Consider the following 19,741-nt stretch of genomic DNA (forward strand, 5'->3'; position numbering starts at 1 on the left):
CCGTGAAGCCTCGTGCTCTCTCTGCCTGGCTCACGTCATCTGTCTAGAAGTGGATGAACATGCAGACATGTCTAAAGATAGCATCAGTCATGAGCTTGATGCAACTGTGTGCAGCTGATTCAGAAATGCCATACAGAGTCCACTGAGCCCTGAAACAACCGGAGGCATAGAGGTTGAGGGCCACTGTGACCTTCAAAGCTGCCAGCATGGGTTGCCCACCCACACAGTTGGACCTATCATGTGACATATTGCTGTCATGGTGTCCCTGTGGAAGGCGGAGTCTCCTGCAATACTGCACCTCGGACATCTGGAGGTAGTTGGAGCACTGCCTGAACACTCTAGATGCTGGGTAGTGGCGTTTTCAGTGTACCCTCCTGCCTTGGCCTCCCTGCTGGCCTGGCACCAAGTGAGCCTGTGCCCTTCCTCTTAAAGGTCTGTCCCTGGGATGCTGCCCGCATCCACCTGGCCTCCTCTCCCTCCTGCCCCTCTTTTCCTCCTCAGAGGAGATTCCACCAGCGGAATACACTATCCCCATTAGATGGGATGTAGAGGACCAGTGCCTTGAAAATGAAGGACCACTTTGCTGCAGTACTCAGGGGAACCTTCCAAGCAAGATGAGGACCTGAGATGCTGAAAGGCAAGCTTGACATTCAAATGAGATGCTAAGAAACCCCAGGACGGCTCTGTACTTACACAGCAAAGAACTGGCAAAGAGAGAGAAAATGCTGCTGCTCCAGGGGCCTTTTATCCCGCCCGTGGGTGAGGAAAAGATTAAAACGTGAATTCCATCCACCTGTTTTGCCCTTGCGTCAAGGTTAAAATCACATGGGCAATATAAAATCACGGCCAACTGGCTTTATAATGACCTTAATTGGCCTTTAATTGTCAGTGGGCACTGCTCCGACTCCCACGCGTGCCTGCCGACTTCAATATTGCATGCGTGCACGATGACATCGGGACGCATGCCAATGTCTTTTCCTGCAATTTCACGTGCATTCAGGTCGGACACGCACCCGAACTCAGAACGCAAGATTCAGACCAGTATTTAATATAGTAAAAATTATTTTATTTTAAACTGTTAAATATTGTGGTTTCATTCTTCCAGTAAACAACTGGGATTTTGGATTTCTTCTTATTTAAAAACAAAATTACTGGTCTCTACCACAATCGTAACAATGTGAACACTTCCAAACTTTAGCAATATGTTTGTGACTCCAAGAACTCTCAGCAAGTGATTTACCAGAGAAAACTGGGAAAGCAGTTGTGAGCAATGAGCCTTTACTCATATTGGGACAGCTGGTCATTTAACTTAGTTCCAGAAAACCCACACTAAAGGCATTAATTTTAATTGCAGCCAAAAGTTGAGAGAAGTACCCTCATTAACATGTTATTTTGAAAGACTGCCACTTGAGGTTGGGTTACTTAGCCGCACACAAACTCACCTCCATTGAAACTGGAAGTGGGTGCATTGGAGGTGAGCAAGTTGGGGTTGGATTTGCCTATTTGATATTTTTAACCCATTCATGTTGCGCCCAGTTAGCTCAGTTGACTAGGGTGTGTAGCAGAATGATGCCAATGGTATGGGTTCAATCTATGTACCAGCTGTGGTAGTCCATAGAGGCCAATTCTTTGCCTTGCCCCTTGCTTGATGTGAAGTGGTGCCCCTGAAGCTATATAACAACTTGTCTCTCTCTAACAGAGATGCCTGTGATCACAGTGAACTATGGCTAATTACCTTAACTAATTACCTAACCCACCCGCGACGAACCACCCATACTTGGGGGTTAAATATCTAGTGCAGTGTGCCTTTAAATGATGCAAATATCTAATAACACTCCATATGAATTGCACACTATTGTTTTTGAAAGTATTTTTGACACTAGTTTCAAAGTTGTTTAGAGGCTGGAATCTTGGCACTTATAATTGCTAAAAAAATTGGGACCAAATTAACTTGAGAAAAAAAGAGTCAGGGATTGAGGGCAATTAATTGATCTGGATTGTTGTGAGCAGATGATTTTTTTTAACTTCCCACCACATTGGGACCATCCTCTCTATCCCACCCTCTTAACAGAGTTTGGATATACATACATCTGGCTAAAGTTATACAGCTTAGTAACACAAAGCACTAGTAAGGCTCCTGCTTCTTGTCAAGTTTTGACAAGCCTGGGGGTTTGGTGTGCAGTGTTACCTGCAGTCAAATAAGAAGAATAACAGGCTCCATTGACAGATGCAACCCCACATACTCAAACATTAATTGTACTCTGGAACACTGCAATTCTTCCTAGCTCAGGTATTAAATTACAGGCTTTGATATTAATAACACAGCTGGGGAATGTAATATTCAGTTGTTGAAACAAGTGAAGAGGGCACTCAGTAGAACACATATCTCCGCCACACTGTTAACTCAACGTTATTATACATACTCTTTCTTGAGGCTTTTCTCTGCCTGGATTGATGCTCTGTAACTACAAAGCTGAAATAAAGAGATCTTTTAATTAAAAGCTTTCATCTCACTGAGAAAGCTTTAGGACAATCCACGTTCAACAACTTGTTCTGAAAGTTCTGCTCACATTTTGACAGCTGGAACAAATTTCACCACAGCAGCTGAGACAATCATCAACATCTAAAACAAACACTATTCTAAAAAGAGAACCCACAGCATTCCCAAAAAAGTCAGTTTGTCCTATTTCCCAATGTTAATGGATTCTTTAAAAAAAATTCCAGGACCTGGATCTGCATCTTTGCCAAAAACTAATGAGTTCTTCCTTGGGTCATATGCTTTCCATGTACCAAGTTTTGTTGAAATCTGTCCATTACTTTTTGAAATAGATTGTTTACAGACAGACAGACAAACAAATGGGGCAAAAACATTACCTTGGCCCACCTTCCATGGTGGAGATAATGCATCTGAAATTAAAAGCTAGTGACCATGAATCTAGCTGATTGTTGTAAACACCCACTTGGTTTACTAACATCCACTAGAGAAGGAGCTCTGCCATCCTTACCTAATCTGGCCGATATGTGACTTTAGACCCATAGCAATGGGAAAAATTCTTAACTGTCCTCTGAAATGGCTAGCAATGTACTCAGTTGTATTCATCTATACATTCTGAAGGGTATATAGGGATTGGAAATAAATACTGGCAATGCCCATCCAATGAGTGAACTAAAAAAATGATCAATAAAGCAAGTTCACTTTCAGCAGATCGCAGAACAATGACAAGTCTGACGGTATGATTAGTGTCCAGATCAGTACTGTTTTGATTGCCATGTGCATGTAATCTGTGGTTACCTGCACCTGTGGAAGCCTGCCAGAAATGTGATCCCAGTTCTTGCTCAGTCTTACTGTCTTCAGCACAAAATTATACACCTGTTGGTCCTCCAAGATAATCCATCCATTGCCTGTCTGCTGCATTTGTATGCTGCTGACTGCAAGACCCTTGATACATCTCTTGTTGCAACTTGGAAGGAAAGCAAAGAAATTCAGATTAGTGGTTACTTACATGGTCAGTTTCTTTGGCATGTTGAAGGAACAGAATATTAGGGGGTTATGGATGACACAGCAGGTAGTCATCAACCTTTGCAGCTTCCTAGAGGGAGACCTCCTGCAGATGAACCCGGAGACATGTCATGACAGTGACCATATAAGTAACCATGAGAATCTAACCATCGCCCCTTGCTGTTCAATTGCATTACCTTCACTGAATCCCCTGTTATCAACATCCTAGGGGCTACCATTGACCAGAAATCGAACTGGACGAACCATATAAATACTGTGGCTACTGGAGCTGGCCAGAGGATAGGAATCCTGTGGCAAGTAACTAACCTCCTTCCTCCCCAAAGATTGTCAACCATTTACAAGGCACAAGTCAGACACTCAAGAGGCCTGACACCATCCAGGACAAAGCAGCCTGCTTGATTGACACCCCACAAACATTCACTCCTTCCCCACTGATGCAAAATGGGAGCAGTGTGTACCATCTACAAGAATGCACTGTAGAAACTCACCGAGGCTCCTTAGAAAGCATCCCTAAATCCACGACCACTACGATCTAGAAGGACAAGGACAGCAGTCACATGGGAGCATTGCCACCTGGAAGTTCCCCTCCAAGCCACTCACCTGACTTGAAAATATATCATCATTACTTCACTGTCACTGGGTCGAAATCCTGGATGTACCTACACCACATGGACTGTAGTGTTTCAAGAAGGCAGCTCACCACCACCTTCTCAAGAGCAATTAGGGATGGGCAATAAATGCTGGCCTAGCCAGTGACGCTGACATCACATGAATGAATAAGAAGACAGGGGCAGGATTTTTACCTCATTGGGCGGGCCCGGGAGCAATCGTGAAACCAACCACTGCCTGCAATTGGACTGAATTGCATGCTGGGAGTCTCAGCGCTGCCTGGGTGTGTTGGAGGGGTGGAGGGAGGAGGGCAAGCATGGGAGTTTGCGCATGCACACGGGTGCACATACTGTGCCCTTCAGACACAGAGCTGCCTTGGAGATGAAGATTTTTTAAAAAGTAAATAAATGCTTTAAAAACACTAAAAACATGTCCCCTCACATGAGCTGGGGCATGTTATAAATGAGATTTCAACATTTTTATTTTATTTTTAATTCCTGTTGGAAACCTCATCCCGCCTATGGATGAGGTTTCATAAAAAATCCAAAGGCCACTTGGCCTTTTTGCCCACTCGCCAGCTGAATGGTTGAACAGGCAGCAAAAAATCAGACTTAATTAATTGATTAAGGGCCTTAGGCCTCTTAATTGTCAGTGGGCACACGTTAGGATGCCTGCCAGCCCTTGGGCCTACTGGTGCCCCTTATGTGGTCAATCCATGCCCAGTGGGTAGCCTGGCAGATTTTATTGAATGGGTCGCTGTTGGGCAGTGGGACCTCCTTTGGGAGTCCCCTGTGCCCATCGGAGGCACAACCCCCAAGGTCATTACCCCACTTTAACCCTCCCCCATGGCCTCTCAAACTTAACTCCCGCCCCTTCATCTCCTTCACTGAGGCCTGTCAACCTGGTCCCGACGATAACCCAGACATAACTTAAGTCTGACTTAAGTATTTTTCTTTGGGGACTGCATGTAGTCCAAGCAATGGCCACCACTTGAACCTGGCGCTGCTGGGACTACAGACCTACCAGCCAATCAGATTGGCCAGCAACTCTCTGTGGTGGGACTTCTTCCCTAAATGGGAACTGAAGATTGTCCTGCCAAATCTTAAATGGCTTCGGGACAGGCAGCTTTTTCGTGGACAGATTCCCAACTGACTTCAGCCTGGGGCGCAGGGAACACAGAATGTCCCATAAAATCCAGCTCATGGAAAAGGTAGGTGAGTGACATGCTTTTAAGGATTATCCTAATAGTGAAATTTCAAAATGTGCGATGGCAGTGGTTAAGGTGACTGAAGTCAAATGAGACAAGATGTGGATTGTCTTTACTGGCAGTGGCAGAGGGAGAAAATGGGAAGTGAGTATGCCAAGGGAATTAGGGTGAGAGTAGGTGCATTCATTTGGTGTGATTTGTCATGATGAGGGTGAAGCGTCCTTTGAATGGAATAGGACTGACAAGACAAAATGAGTGGAAGTACAGTGCAGGATCTTGGTGAATACTCCTCACCTTTCCTGATTTAGACAGATCATTGAACCACTTGTGGCACTGAATCCATGAATTCTAATTAACAGTGCAACTGCTGACCTCTTCTGCCACCTCAAGACTAGCCTTCTTGATGGTGACAGCAGGCTTCTTCTTTCGACAGGCTGCAAACAGCAGCTCCCTCCTGTGCCTCAGTGCCTGTGGCAGCACATTTAGAGATATATTGGAAAATTGTGGGGCAGTCTTTCTCTCCTTACACTCATGATTCATCTTCTTGGGTCTTCTTTAACAATTTAACCATACAAATCCCCTCCATTTCATTTTCACATGAGCCTGAGCGGAAAATGTATTCTGCATTGTTGCATCACTCCCATTTCTCTGTATTGTAGATGTGAAACCCAGAAGTAAAATGCTAATGAGACATTCCCATTGAAATTGGGTATTCCTACCTGTCCCAGGATGCTGCGTGTTCACCCCCCGCTATTAGATTCTGCCACTCCTGCCCATCGCTTCATAGATATCAGGCCACAGAGTCTGAAGCAGAGAATCGAATTTGTTCCTATCTCTCGCATCAAGGAATGCCACTTCAATCTTTTTTACCTTATGCTCTGAGGGTAATCACTAATTGGACTTAAAACTGGCTGTCTGTAGTCTGTAATCAAGATTGCGCTCACATGTCCACAGGCACAAGTCAGTTTCCTTCTCTACTACTTTTTGAGGCTGGGAATAGGGCCATGAATCTTCAGGAATATTATTGTGCAACCCAATAAAATTAGGTCAGCTTTTTCAATGTTTTCTGAGAGTATTGTTCATGAGGTACTGGGAGAATGGGTGCGGGGAGAGGTGAGGTAATATTTCAGGGAGTAGCTGTCAGTCAAGACCTGCCGGTTGCCTGTGGAACACAGATAGGATTTTATATCATCAAGGGAGTCGCTCAGGACGCAGGGAAGAGAAAGTGCCAAGCCATGGGTGGCAGAGGGTGAGGTTGGCAAGCATGGTAGAGGTCAGGGGATTATTTTTCTAATCTGAGATCTCTTGTTCTGCACTACTGAGTATTATTGACCTTGTGTTTTGTTAGTTTCTTTATGATTCATACAAATAACTAAAATTTGGCATACAAATGTTGCTTCCGGATTTTCAGAAAATGCATCAAGTAATTCTTGTGGTGGACAAAGTGGTCTGATATATCTTGTAACAATCCCAACTCTGCATTCTGTGTCAATCATACTGACAACGATTCTTCGCTTTGGGTAAAGATTATGAAACTCCCTTTGAAATGTATGTGCCATATGCAATATTGCTTCATCTTCTATTGTTTCCAACTAAAAAGGGAAGAAGAGATAATAATATTATAAGCCACTTACTGTATTATTATTTTGATATAAAGTAAGATAGAAATGAGCAAATATCCACTTTCTAAATGAAGTACTAACCTGCCAGAGAGGCAGTTGTTTATCTTCCTAAAACAAAGAGTACATGTTTAGAAAAGTTACTTATCATTGTAACATACCACGGCAAAATACCCAGTCAAATCATCAATTGCATATACCACAAATTTATTAATTTAATGGACTAATAATTGAATAATAATATTTTTAGGTTGAATTGAAAATTAATTTGACATAAATTTAGGACTTACAATATCGGAACAAGAAATCTGAGGTTCCAGAGTTATAAAGATTGTTAAAAGTGAGCTTTCTGCAAGTCCAAATTCATAAAATTGCTCACAAGAGTCTGCCTCTATTTTCTTCCAAGCGTATCCTAGTAACATTGGTGGGGTGTCTAATCTGAAAGTACCATTGACCTAGCCATAACACAAACAAAAAAACCCAACACTTTCAAAGATACAATGTTTAGGCAAGTGCTACTTTGTAATCATTCAAATGTAGCCAATACTAATACCTTTGTTTGCTCGAGTACTGTATTGAATGGAATAGCAATGGATCCCAGCCAATGCTTGACATGTGGCTTAAGGTTGCAAGTCTCAAAGCAGTGACTCTATGATCAAAGATAGTAATTCAATTATTTGTTTATTCATTGTGTCAAAATCAGAACAGGTCAGATATTCCAGAAAACAAAATCTAGATAACATTTTTCAACTGTAATACTATAAAGTTGTTTAAGGCAGAATTTTTAATGGAATGGAATTGATGAATTGAGTTGATTAAAAAGGAATTGACATGTATTTCTTTCATATGCAGTAGGTTCTTCTGTTTAGAATCATCAAAATATTTTATTTTCAAAAGTTAATTTTTCAATTACAGATTAGCCACATTTTGCTGGCCCAGATTTTGCCTTGGCAATGATGGCCAAACTATCAGCAGAATACCATCATTACTCCATTGAAGCTGATAGCAACTTCAGGAGTTCGCACATGCACAGAATAATGCAGAAATCCAGAAGCTGCAGTCAGTGATTGTAAGCTATTCGAGAGTGCACTGTTGAGATGCCCCCAGTCTGCAATCACTATTGCAATCATGGATGGGGCTGGCTTTAAATGTAACTAGGGTTGCCAACCTTCCAGGATTGGCCTGGAGTCTCCAGGAATTGAAGATCAATCTCCAAGTCACAGCTCTGTATAACTCTGGAGAAAAATCATAAGGATATTAAAAAAAGATAGGCCTTTTGTCATTTTCTTTGAACATTTCTCTTTACCAGATATAAAAATATTGAAAATGGGGAAAAAAGGCTGCTTGGCTGATATACACAGATCATCCAATTAGGTAATGTGTCTTTAATTTCCAATTGGTGTAGGAAGGCAGAGCGTCACAAGATTGGATGTGTTGGCCAACTAATGGCTCGAGTGTGAGGACAAGTTGTGATGAAACCTCCAGGAATACATTTAATCATAATTGACAAACCTAAATGTAATGCTTTTTAAACTAATACAAAAGATCATGGAAACTCGATTTGCGGGGAATGTAATTCAAACTTGACTTTACATTAAGCCTTTAAAATAATAAAATATCCCAAAGTGCTTCAGAGGAGCATTATGTAGCCAAATTTGATAACAAGCCACATAGGTCATAGTATGGCAGGTGGCAAAAAGCTTAGCCAAAGTGGTAGGTTTTAAGCAGTGTCTTAAAGGAGCAAAAAGAGATGGAGAGATTTAAGGATGGAATTCCAGAGCTTGGACCCTAGGCAACTAAAGGCACAGCCACCAATGGTGCAGCAACTAAAATCAGAGATGTTCAAGAGGCCAGAATCAGAAGAATGTGGATATCTCTGAGAGTTGAGACCAAAGATGATTATAGAAATAGGGAGGGGTGAGGCCATGGATGAACTTAAAACGTAGATGAGAATTTTAAAATTGAGGCATTACTTAACTACAAGCCTATGTAGGTCAGTAAACAAAGGGCTGGTGGATAAACAAGACTTGGTGCAAGGACATGAGTAGCAGAGTTCTGGATGACCTCAAATTTATGGAGGGTAGAATGTGGGATGCCAGCAAGGAATGCATTGGAATAGTCATGTCTAGAAATTATTGAGGATTTCAACGGCAGATGAGTTGAGGAAGAGGTGGAGCCGAGTGATATTACAGAAGTGGAAACAGGGGGCTAGATTTTGCAGCTAGGCTGCGGGTCCAAATGCTGGGATAGAAGCAGGTGCCACTTCTGCTTGAGCATTGAATAGCCAGCTGCACGTGATGCCATTGGCGGCCGGCCAATTAAGAGTGGCGAGACATGGTGTAATCTACTTACAGTGCAGAGGCAGGCAGTGAGGTAGTGACAGCTTACACTGTGGCAGGTGCTGGCACAACATTTAACGGGCTGCAATTCCAGCATCTACCAGCATTTATTTCATCTAGGAACTGGAACCTGCCAGCCTCCATCCAAAAGTTACAGCATGCATACTCCATCCAGGAGCTACAGTGTGCCAACCTTGCATCCAGGAGCTATAGCCTGATTGTGTCCCATCCAGGACTACATATTAACTGTGTTCCATCTAGGAACTACAGCCTGACTGTGTTCCATCTAGGAGCTACAGCCTGACTGTGTTCCATCTAGGAGCTACATCCTGACTATGTTCCATCCAGAAGCTACAGCCTGCCAACCTTACATCCAAAAGCTAATGCCTTCTTAGCTTGTGATCAGGGAACTGAACAGAAACCAGCAGCCACAATGGCAGATGGAAGACCTTGTGTAGCCCTATGATTCAGCAATGCCTCTCTAAAGGATCTACTCCAGACTGCAAGGGCAGTCCTGTTTTTCAGGGACGGAAGGAGGAGGAGACCAGCCTGTCTGAACAGGAAAGCCAGGACAGAGATTGCAGAGGAGATCAGCAGCCATGGCATTACCCAAATAACCCAGCACTGCAAATGCATCCATTACCACATTCAGTCTGCCAAGGTGAGTACACAATGCCTCTTTGCCCTTGCAGCTTACATTTAACAATACAAGAGGCTGCTTTTGGTGGAGGTGAAGTGATCACCCAGTCAGTGGCAAAGGTACCCTAGATCAGAGAATGTTCACTAGCCTGATTCCTGGGGTGAAATGTTGTCTTATGAGGAATGGTTGAGCAGACTGGGCCTATACTCGTTAGAGTTTAGAAGAATGAGAGGTGATATTATTGAAACATCTAAGGTTCTGAAGGGATTTGACAGTGTAGATGCTGAGAGGATGTTCCTCTCATGGGGAAATTTCAAATTTGGGGGGAATTTAAAACAAAAGGTTTAAGATATGGATGAGGAAGAATTTTTCTCTCAACACCGTTCGTCTTTGGAATTCTCTTCCACAGAAAGCAGTGGAGGCTGTGTCATTAAAATATTCAAGGCAGAGTTAGATAGATTTTTGATAGACAAGAGAGTCAATGATTATAGGGGTAGAGAGGAAAGTGGAATTGAGACCACAGCCAGATCAACCATGATCTAATTGAATGGCGAATCAGGCTCAATGGGTCAAATAGGCTACTTCCGTTCCTATTTCCAATGATCTTATAAAAGGGTCAGGCAGTAATGTATGCAGCCAGGACATGGCTGTGTTTTGGTGAGAAGCATCTGTCAATCATTTCTGACCCCCACCAGGTCCCTCGAGTGTAGCCGCATGTGGGAGGTATTCATGTGCCTGCCTCTGGCCTGCCATCAGCATAGGTGTTGTGTTTGACTCCTTGTGGAAACTAGTAGTGTTCTTTTTTGTGCTTACAGGAGAAGATAGCACATAGCACAAGGGAAAGGTGCAAGACCAGCCGAGGGGTGTTGTCTCTGTCCATCCTGACCCCATTGGAGGAGGAGACCTTGAAAGCGCAGGGCCACTTTCTCATTGATGGCAAAGCAGGAGTGTCAGAGCAAGAGATTGGGTGAATAAATTTGAGGCACAAGGGTGCACCCGGCACACACATGAGGTATAGTGTTCATGTGTCCACCACTGGATAGTTGATAGGGATAGTTGAAATGACACAATGGGAAGCCCTTAAACCATACTATGAGCTAACTCCATGCTTACTTCTACACAAGTTTCTAGATCATGTCTGTTCCATGTTCTAACATGTCTGCTTTGTGTGCAGGTCTCTTGTCATGTGATTGTTTACGTCACACTGTGGGTAGTGCTGTTCTCCAATCCCACATTAACCATTGCTATGCAAACACCCTTATACTACAAGCATTGCATTGAACCACCTGAGCAGCTGATGGAGGCTATGGCAGTCAACACCACTGACAGTTGGAGGACTGTGGGGGGCTAAGCTAATCAGACCCAGGCTGATGACATTCCTCTGCAGTGAGACATCTGGCAGGACTGCCAGGTGCTATGCACACCCATGCATGGACTATGGAATAGTCTGTCCAGGCCATGAGTTCTGCCATGTCTATGGCAAATATGAGCATGGTTTACTCCATGGAGAGATTGGTAACTCTCATGGAGAGCCAGATCCAGCAAACCAACTAGTGGATGCCAAAGATGCACATAGACCTGCATGCCATTGGCCTTGTCCATCAGCTCTATGCAGCAGTGACAAGGCAAGTGGGGGACAAAGCGCCTGAAGTCTCCATCAGGTTCTTGTTCTTCTCACGTCAGCAGGAAGATACAAGTGTGCCTTGAAAGGGAGGAGGAGCGGCTGTTCTGCATGTTGGGGCTTTAAGGGCACTCCTGGAAAGGACAGCAAATTCCCAGCCCCTCTGCCAGTGACATCAGTGTCTTGAGTAGCTGTAACTACAGGCCCTTCAGGACTCCGGCAGCCAGAAGACGGGCTGCCAGGGTCATCCCAAACTACCATGCAATAAGATCAGCAACCTGCCCCCATGTCAGCTGTGAGTGCAGGTGGAGCACCATGTAGGAACATGTGAGATAAGTAAGAATTGCACTTAGCTGTAATTGGGGTTTCCAGGTGAAGACAGTGTGTAGACATTAAGCCTTACATTTGTTATGCCATCTAAAAAAGAATTAATGTAGTGTTGCTACATTTCTGTCCAATTCCTATTACCCTTTGGCACTTCATCTATAGCCTGGAAGGGTTGGAAGCAATGGACTTTTGGTGAACACTTCAATATTGCCAATGTGTGATGTGCACCTGGGTGCTGGGTGATGGAATGCAAAATGAAGGAGGCAACAACATAGTTGCATAAAGGTAAGGCTTTATTGGCATGGTTTCAAAAGGTGGTAAGGGTCATAAGAAACATCTATATATAAGCATGTCCCAACCTCTTTTGCAAGTGTCTCATTAATTTTTCCCTCCTAAGGGCTGGGTGTCCATTAACCTCAATGGGTCTCAGCTCATCATGCAGCATGTTGCACAGATCAATTTTGGCCTCCCTGGAGAGGCGCAGTCTTTGCTAACACTGCAGCTTGGACAGTTGGAGGCAGTTGAACCTCTGCTGGTAGACTCTCTCATGAGGGTAGCCTCTTCTGCATGCATGAGGTAATTTGCATGCCCCTCTGCAAGTTAAGAGCAAGATCCGATATTCCACTAAGTGGTCCAGCCAGATCTGGTGGTGAATAGCTGAACCATTGTCTACTATATCCATTCAAGTCAGCAACCGTAGGACGCAAGAGGGCAGAATTTGAGGGCTGCATTTGGGGGAGCAACAAGGGTGAAATAAAAGCTTTTAGTGGGCATTATGCCATAAAAGTTGGAGGTTAGAGTATGATTGAAAAATCAGCAACTGCAGAAATGTGGTGAATAGAGGGCCAAAGGCTAAACAGTTAGGATTTTGAAAACACAGTTACAAGTGAATTGGGGATAGTTTTTTCCAGGAATGGTCACAGAAGGAGGTAGGGTTGGAAGTGAAAGGGGACATGGGTGGAGAATGATGCAAAGAAGTGATCAGAGATCGCCTTATCTGTGATTGATATGATGTGTAGTGAGATCACTGATATGACAAAGCTAAGGGTTTACTGCAAATATTGTTATGACTGCTGGACTTTATAAAATGGTGATGTTTTGAATTGTCTCCTTTAATTCAAGGTAAAATAGAATCGTTTGGATAGGGTGATGTGACCATCTACAAAGTCCACCTATGTGATTTGATTATGATGGTGTTGTGAATGTCTAATCCATAGGGCAGAATCACCCGCTCCCTTTGGTGGGTGGCATGACAGGTGTGAATGGGCAATATGGCAGGAAGGCCAAAAGTCAGTTTCATGCCATCATGAAACACAGTTGCAATTAAACACTCTGCCCATCAATGACGGGCCACGTTTCCCGCCACCGGACGTTGGGAACTTCATTCTAATACACCTGCATATCATTATAAGCCCAGCTTGCTGGAATCATCCCTCCCATGTTGGACCATGCCAATGTGTTTCACAACAGCATTTATAAGGCACGCATCTGGCAAGCTGCACTTCAAGGGGAGCTCTAAGGTGAGGGCACAGTAAAGTTGCCCAGTGCTCAGAAGGGTCGCCTGTTGGACCTCAAAGCTGAGGCGCTGTGCATTCATGCAAGGGCACAGGCAAGTCACTTTCTCGCAGCTGACTGAGTCTGGTGCCAGGGCAAGGGCTGCACTGAGGTTGAGGGGAACTGGGGGGGGGGATGCTTCTGAGGTATCTTGCACATACCTGCATGATGTGTTTGTTATGGTCACAGACCAGCTGAACATAGAGAGAGTTCACATACCTTTGCAGTTCACATACTGGACTGCTTGTTGTCAGGTAGAATTAAGAGCCACTTGGGTGCAGTCGATGTCAAACTGCACCTGTGGGAATCTGGAACTGTGAGCAAATCCCAGTGCTCTTGCATTCTGGCTTGATTGATCACTGTCAAAATTGGCAAAAAGCATGTCCATGACCTCCTGGATATATTTGTGGGTGGAGGCTTGCGAGACCCTGCAAAGGTCCCAAGTGGAGCCCTGGAAGAAGCTGCTGCTGTAGAAATTGAGGTGGTGATAATCTTAACTGCCAATGCAATCCAAGTCCCTGTGGTGCCAAATCCTGCAGAAGGTGGCACATGTGCGTGACCTTGACATGTGGAGGCATCAGTGACACTGGTTCTCACTCATCTGGAGGTAGCACATGCACCATCTGTAGAGCTTGGGTCTAGCCATGTGCCTACAAATGACGGCTCAGTGGGGTTCATCCTCTGTGTGCGGAGGAGGCCGTGCCATCCCTTGGTCTTCCAGGTTCTGCACCTACCTTTGGTAAGCCAGGTGCCTCAATCGCATTCTTTTCCTTCTTCTCTCCTGCCTATACACAATCGGGCAGACAGCAAGATCACCAGACTCCATGGGCAAAATTTTGCCCTTGGCAGGGGTGCTCGGTGGGGGTGGTCGGAAAGCCGACCACCACCTGCGATCAGCACCGGAACGCGATTTCACGCTGCGGGCCAATTAAGGCCCGCCAGTATGAAACGCGAGTAGCAGCACTGAGCACTGTCTCTGCAGGGGGGGAGGGGGGAAGAGTGTGAGCCAGGTGAGCACAACCTTTCGCATGCATGCGAGTGAGCGCTTCATAATCTCCCTGAGGCACAGAACTGCCTCAGGGAGATGAAGTGATATTACAAAACAATTTTCAAAAATTAAAAATATAATGAAACACGTCCCCTCATATGACTCTGTCACATGAGCAGGGACATGTTATTAATGAAAAATTAGAATTTTTATTTTATTTTTATTTGCTTTTGAAAACCTTATCCCGCTCGTGGATGAGTTTTCCAAAAAAAATGCAAAGTCCACTTGGCCTTTTCGCCTGCCCTCCAACCATTAGGCTGGATGGGCAGCAAAAAATTTAATTCAATTGTTTACTTAATGGCCTTTTAATTGTCAGCGAGTGCGCTGCCAGCTCCGACACACGCCTGTCAACCAAACTATCGCGTAACTGCGCGTTGACATTGGCACGCTCGGCCGACATCAACGCGTGTCATTTCACACTCAAACGCGTTGGTGGCACGCGCCCACCCACCAAGCAAAAATTCCTGCCCCATGTTCCTGATGGCCTCCTCACTGCAGTTTCAAAAAGAGAGACGCAAGGGTCAGCAATTGTCTCCTAAGGGCCACTCTTGATCAAGTCATTGCCTGGGGCTGCCTCTCAAGGCCCCTTAATGCATGCCAGAGAGTCCAGGCCACCACATGGATGCCCAGTCTTAAGTGCACATGAGTGGCTCACCATGCCCACATCCAGCATCACCCCACACCACATGACTTGAGTGGCAGCAGCTTCAGCCATTCGACTGCATCCTGAATGCTCATCTCAGGCACAGGTATTTTCCTCACCTGGACTCCAAGGCTTCATGGTTTGCTCGCACCATGAGGGTGACTTTTCAATGTCAACTGAAACATAATGCAAGGGACTAGATGTGCACCCCTCCATCAGTGTTTGATGGCCACCGTTCCAACAGGATCCTCAGGCTTGCCTAGTCGTACAATGGTTCTCATTCAAGTTTGAAGTGTGCACGCAAGGTGTTAACAGTAAAGGAGTAATCATAGGTACTGTGAGCAATTAGTGCTGCTTGAGTGGGCACAATTGCTTGACTAGGTTGATTCCGAACATGTCAATTGAGCTCAAGCTAAACACTCTCAGCTGCAGTGAAGTGCTCATCTTTGCCATGTTCGCCATTAGCCCGGCTGGTTTCTTCCCCTCCCCACCACTTCCACCTCATGTATTTGTGCTCAAACTTCAATGGGTACCGCCATGAACCCCACCCCCCCAGCACTGTCACCCTTGCCCTAAGGTTGCCTTCTCATCCTTTCCCCTTTGCACTGTTGCCCTTGCCGAGGTTGCCTTCTCACCCTTTCCCCATTGCACTGTTGCCCTTGCCCTGAGGTTGCCTTCTCACCCTTTCCCCTTTACACTGTCACCCTTGCCCCAGCACCATAAGTCAGCCATGAAGAGACTGCTGAGGAGACATGCCTGTGCAACCCCCAAATCTGCGGAGCTGCAGGGATCATCGTGAGCACTGCGCAAAGTTGTGTGCACTTACCTCTGAGTTCCCCTCAAAGTTGAGGTTGCCTTTTAAAAGCAGTTGTATATCACGCTGTCATGAAATCATGCCGATGTGGGATTTAAATTTGACGTGGGGGAATGATTCCATCGTGTGGCCATAATAATATGCCAATTTATTACAATTAAATTTCTGACGTTCAACAGTGGGGAAGGTAGCTGCCATTGATGGGGGCAGGGGACAATTACGTCCTGGATTCACATCATTGTGAAACGCGACTCGGGTCTTTTTGTAAGATTCTCCACTCTCGCCACCAAACATACCCACCACAAACAGGGGAGGAAAATCCAGGCTGTGGTGTGGGGCTTTTGGTTATGTTAAGAAGGTAATAGGGAATACCTTTTCTGTAGTTTAGTGTACTAGGTACACTAATGTGTAAAGAAAATATCATTTTTTCAATATTACTGTCGGATACCGTGAAGCAGGCTTATGTGTGGCTAATTTAATTAAACTGAAGACAGTCAGACTGCAAGGTTTAAATAATGAAATGGTTAGGTGTAAAAGCAGGCATTTTTGAAGTGGAAATGGACAAGCTAAGATGGGATACTTGTGAAAAGAACACGAATAGGAATTTGCATTAGGAAATATGGGGCCGTAACCTCCCACTAGCGTTGGAAAGTGTTGGCCCGCGGAAATTAGAAGAAATAAATACCTGGTCTTGAAAATAATGTTGACACTTCTGTTCACTGGGGCTGCTGGTGAAAGAATCCTCACAGGCCCCAGCTAAATCTGGATCGAGCGTATTCAAGGAGGCCACACCCACTGTTTTACTACACTAGCTGCCAAAAAGCAGGTAAGTTTAAAGGACCAGGGAAGTTTACAGTTCAGGGTACGTAAGTGTCTAAGGTAAGTAGATAGGATTTGGGAGTGTCTGGGGGTGGTTGGGGGTGTCCAAGCATTGGTGGGATGGTCCAGGTGTTATGTGGGTGGTGGTGCAGGTGTTCTAGGGTGGGATGGTCCGTGATGGTGGGATAGGGTGGTCCATGTCGGATGTGGTGGAGTGATCAGAGGTCAGGTGGGGGTTGGGGGGGTCTGAGGTCGGGGGGGGTTCGGGAATCAGAAGTTGGGGGGTGGTTTGGGGGTCCGAGATCAGAGGGGAGGGATTTGGGGGTTCTGAGGTCGGGGGTGGAAGTTGGAGGGTCTGGGGTCATGGGGTTGGGGTCTGAGATTGGGGGGGTCTGATGTCAGGGGTTGTGGGGGGTCCAAGGTTGGGAGGGTCCAAGGTCATAGTGGGGTGGTTTCGGGGTCAAAGGTCGGGGGGTGGTCCAAGGTTGCGGAGGGGTTGTTCGGGAGTTGGAGGTCGGGGGTGGGGATTTGGGGGGTGATGGAGGACGGGGGAGTCGGGGGAGTTGGAGGTGTCGGGGAGACCCTCGTGTTGGGTCAATCTGGGCCTTTACAATAGTTACTCAGAATTAGAGTTTTTAATTCTTCTAACTTTTTCTGGGTAACTATTGGTATAACCCCAGTGGAACCATCCAAAGTTTGCAATTTAAACTGCATTTTTAGATGGTTCCCAGCGCAATTGTCCAGAGGAAGCATGCACTTCTGGCAATTGCTGTACAAACTCTTACCTGGGAACTTGCTTGAAGGATTCCCCAGCGCATCTTTTGGGTACCCCCAAATCTGACACTGGGGAGCGCAGAAGTTATGGGCCAAAGAATTGAATTTTTAGCTGTTGAACTTCACAGACAAAGAAAAGGAAGTTTTATAACTGGCAAAGATCATAAATGAATAAAGCAAAGTTGTGTTTACTTTTCCCAAAAGTGGTGGCCATAAAGAACATGAAAATGTTTATATTCTGGGAAATGTAACTTCCAAAGAAAGTTAAGAACAGTGGGTTTAAAGATTAAAGAGAAAAAAAACATATTTAAGGAAAGATTGAAAGCTGTATAGGGTGTGGCCATGTGAGTTCTTGGTGTTGTGCAAAGACAGACCTGTGAAGGAAGCAGCCTCTAGTCACCCCAGAGGAGTGTCTGGTTGTTCCAAAAAGCAAGATTTTGTTACAAACCTTGGATTTCCATTGTCAAGTGAGAGGAAAAAAGAAGCCCTGTGGGTTACCTCCTCAATAGGAACAGTGTGTTCCTTGTGGTAACATTGCTGGATGTTTTATAGATTAAGAATCTACAGGAACTGTTGCCTGGAAAAAATTGTTTATTTGTGAACCTAGCTACATAGAAATCTTTTGGGAAATGTTATAAGACTAAATTTAACTGTGTAACTGTTTAAGTTTTCTTTTGTTTTGTTAATAAATGTTTTAACTTAATATTTAAAGTCTCCAAAAGTACTAGTGGAATCTTTAATTCTGACTTCAGTACACACACCTTCTCATAACAAAAATATGAATTGCAGATCATATAGCTTGACCAAGATTCCTTTGGGATTAGGTCAGTCCGGCAATTACTACCTGACATAGCATAACAAATGTTTAGTCAATATTGATTTTAATTTGTTTGTTACAGTAAAAATCTTAAAACATGAGATCTTATTGTGCAATCCTTTGCTTCAGTCACTAGGAAATTTATATTTCTTTTTAAAAGTTATTGATTTCTGTGGGGATTGAAACAAATTGGGGGCTTTGTGTGGGTTATGAATCCAGAAGCTTAAAAAATACTACACTGGGATTTGCCAGAGTTTAAATGAACAAGATTTAACATTTACTTTTGCTGTATTCAGTGAAAAGGTAACATAGTTACATTCAATGCTCAAGAATTTCTGAAAAGGGATGATCTGCTTGTTAACCTTTGTTAACTGTTGCAAGGCATTAATTGAAGACTATGGCAGAGAAAATATGGGTTAACTTGAAATTAGGGGCTGGAAAGGCAGAGATTGTTGAAGTATTGGGTTAGCATCTGAACCTTGTGGACAAAAAGGTGATCCTGATAGCAATTATGTTGAGTTAGCTAGAATTCAGTTACAAATGAAACAACTTGAATCAGAAAGAGAAATGAACAAACTTGAAATAGATAGAGAGGAAAACGAGAAAAAAAGGAAAATGAGAAAACTTGAATTTGAAAAGCAAAAGAAAGGGAAAACCTTGAATTCCAAAGAGAAGCAAAAGAAAAAGACAGAAGGTTAGAAAGGCAAAACTTAGAATGAGAAAGGCAAAAAGAAAAGGAAAATCTTAAACTCCTGAAAGAAAGGGAAGCCAGGAAATTTGATCTGGACAGAGAAAAGCATCACTTATGGAAGCCAGAGTGGCATGAGTATAGACAATGACTCAGATTTAACTCCTGGGGCAGAATTTTGTCCTTGGCAGGTGGGCTCAGCAAGGGTAAGTGGGTGCGGTCGGGGGCAGTCAGGAAGCCAACCACTGCCCGCAATCAACACCATATCACGATTTCACACTGGCGGGCCAAATAAAGCATGAAATGTGAGCAGCAGCAGCGCTAAGCGCTGCCTATGCATGAGTGAGGGGGCGGAGGGCAAGCTGGCCGAGCTTGAACTCCACATAGGTGCACAAGTGAGCACTTCATAATCTCCCTAAGGCACAGAGCTACCTCAGAGAGATGAGATATGAAAAAAAAAGAAAATAAAAATGTAATAAAACATGAGCAGGAACATGTTATTAATTCAATTGTAAAGCTTTTATTTTAAATTTACTTGCTTTTGGAAACCTCATCCCACCCGTGGATGAAGTTTCCAAAACTTTTCGCCTTCTCACCAACCGTTTGGTTGGACGGGCAGCAAAATGTTTAGCTTAATTGATTATTTAATGGCCTTAACAGGCCTTTTAATTGTTGGCCAATCGAACTATCAGCGACTGCATG

The 19,741-nt window shown here is 44.3% G+C and overlaps 1 protein-coding gene across 1 annotated transcript in view; it reads right to left on the reverse strand.

Moving 5' to 3' along the window:
* Positions 1-19,741, reverse strand: part of LOC121289681 (protein CC2D2B-like) — a 365,202-nt gene that overhangs the window by 150,316 nt on the left and 195,145 nt on the right. The window contains exons 31-36 of the mRNA XM_041209305.1: positions 18,633-18,746; positions 14,171-14,221; positions 7,509-7,604; positions 7,246-7,410; positions 7,040-7,066; positions 6,725-6,928 (exon numbers count right to left, since the gene is read on the reverse strand). Coding sequence (XP_041065239.1) covers positions 6,725-6,928; positions 7,040-7,066; positions 7,246-7,410; positions 7,509-7,604; positions 14,171-14,221; positions 18,633-18,746 — 657 coding nt within the window. The remainder of the gene's footprint in view (positions 1-6,724; positions 6,929-7,039; positions 7,067-7,245; positions 7,411-7,508; positions 7,605-14,170; positions 14,222-18,632; positions 18,747-19,741) is intronic.

Source organism: Carcharodon carcharias, chromosome 17 (genome assembly GCF_017639515.1).
Source record: "Carcharodon carcharias isolate sCarCar2 chromosome 17, sCarCar2.pri, whole genome shotgun sequence".
In the NCBI taxonomy this organism is placed as follows: domain Eukaryota; kingdom Metazoa; phylum Chordata; class Chondrichthyes; order Lamniformes; family Lamnidae; genus Carcharodon; species Carcharodon carcharias.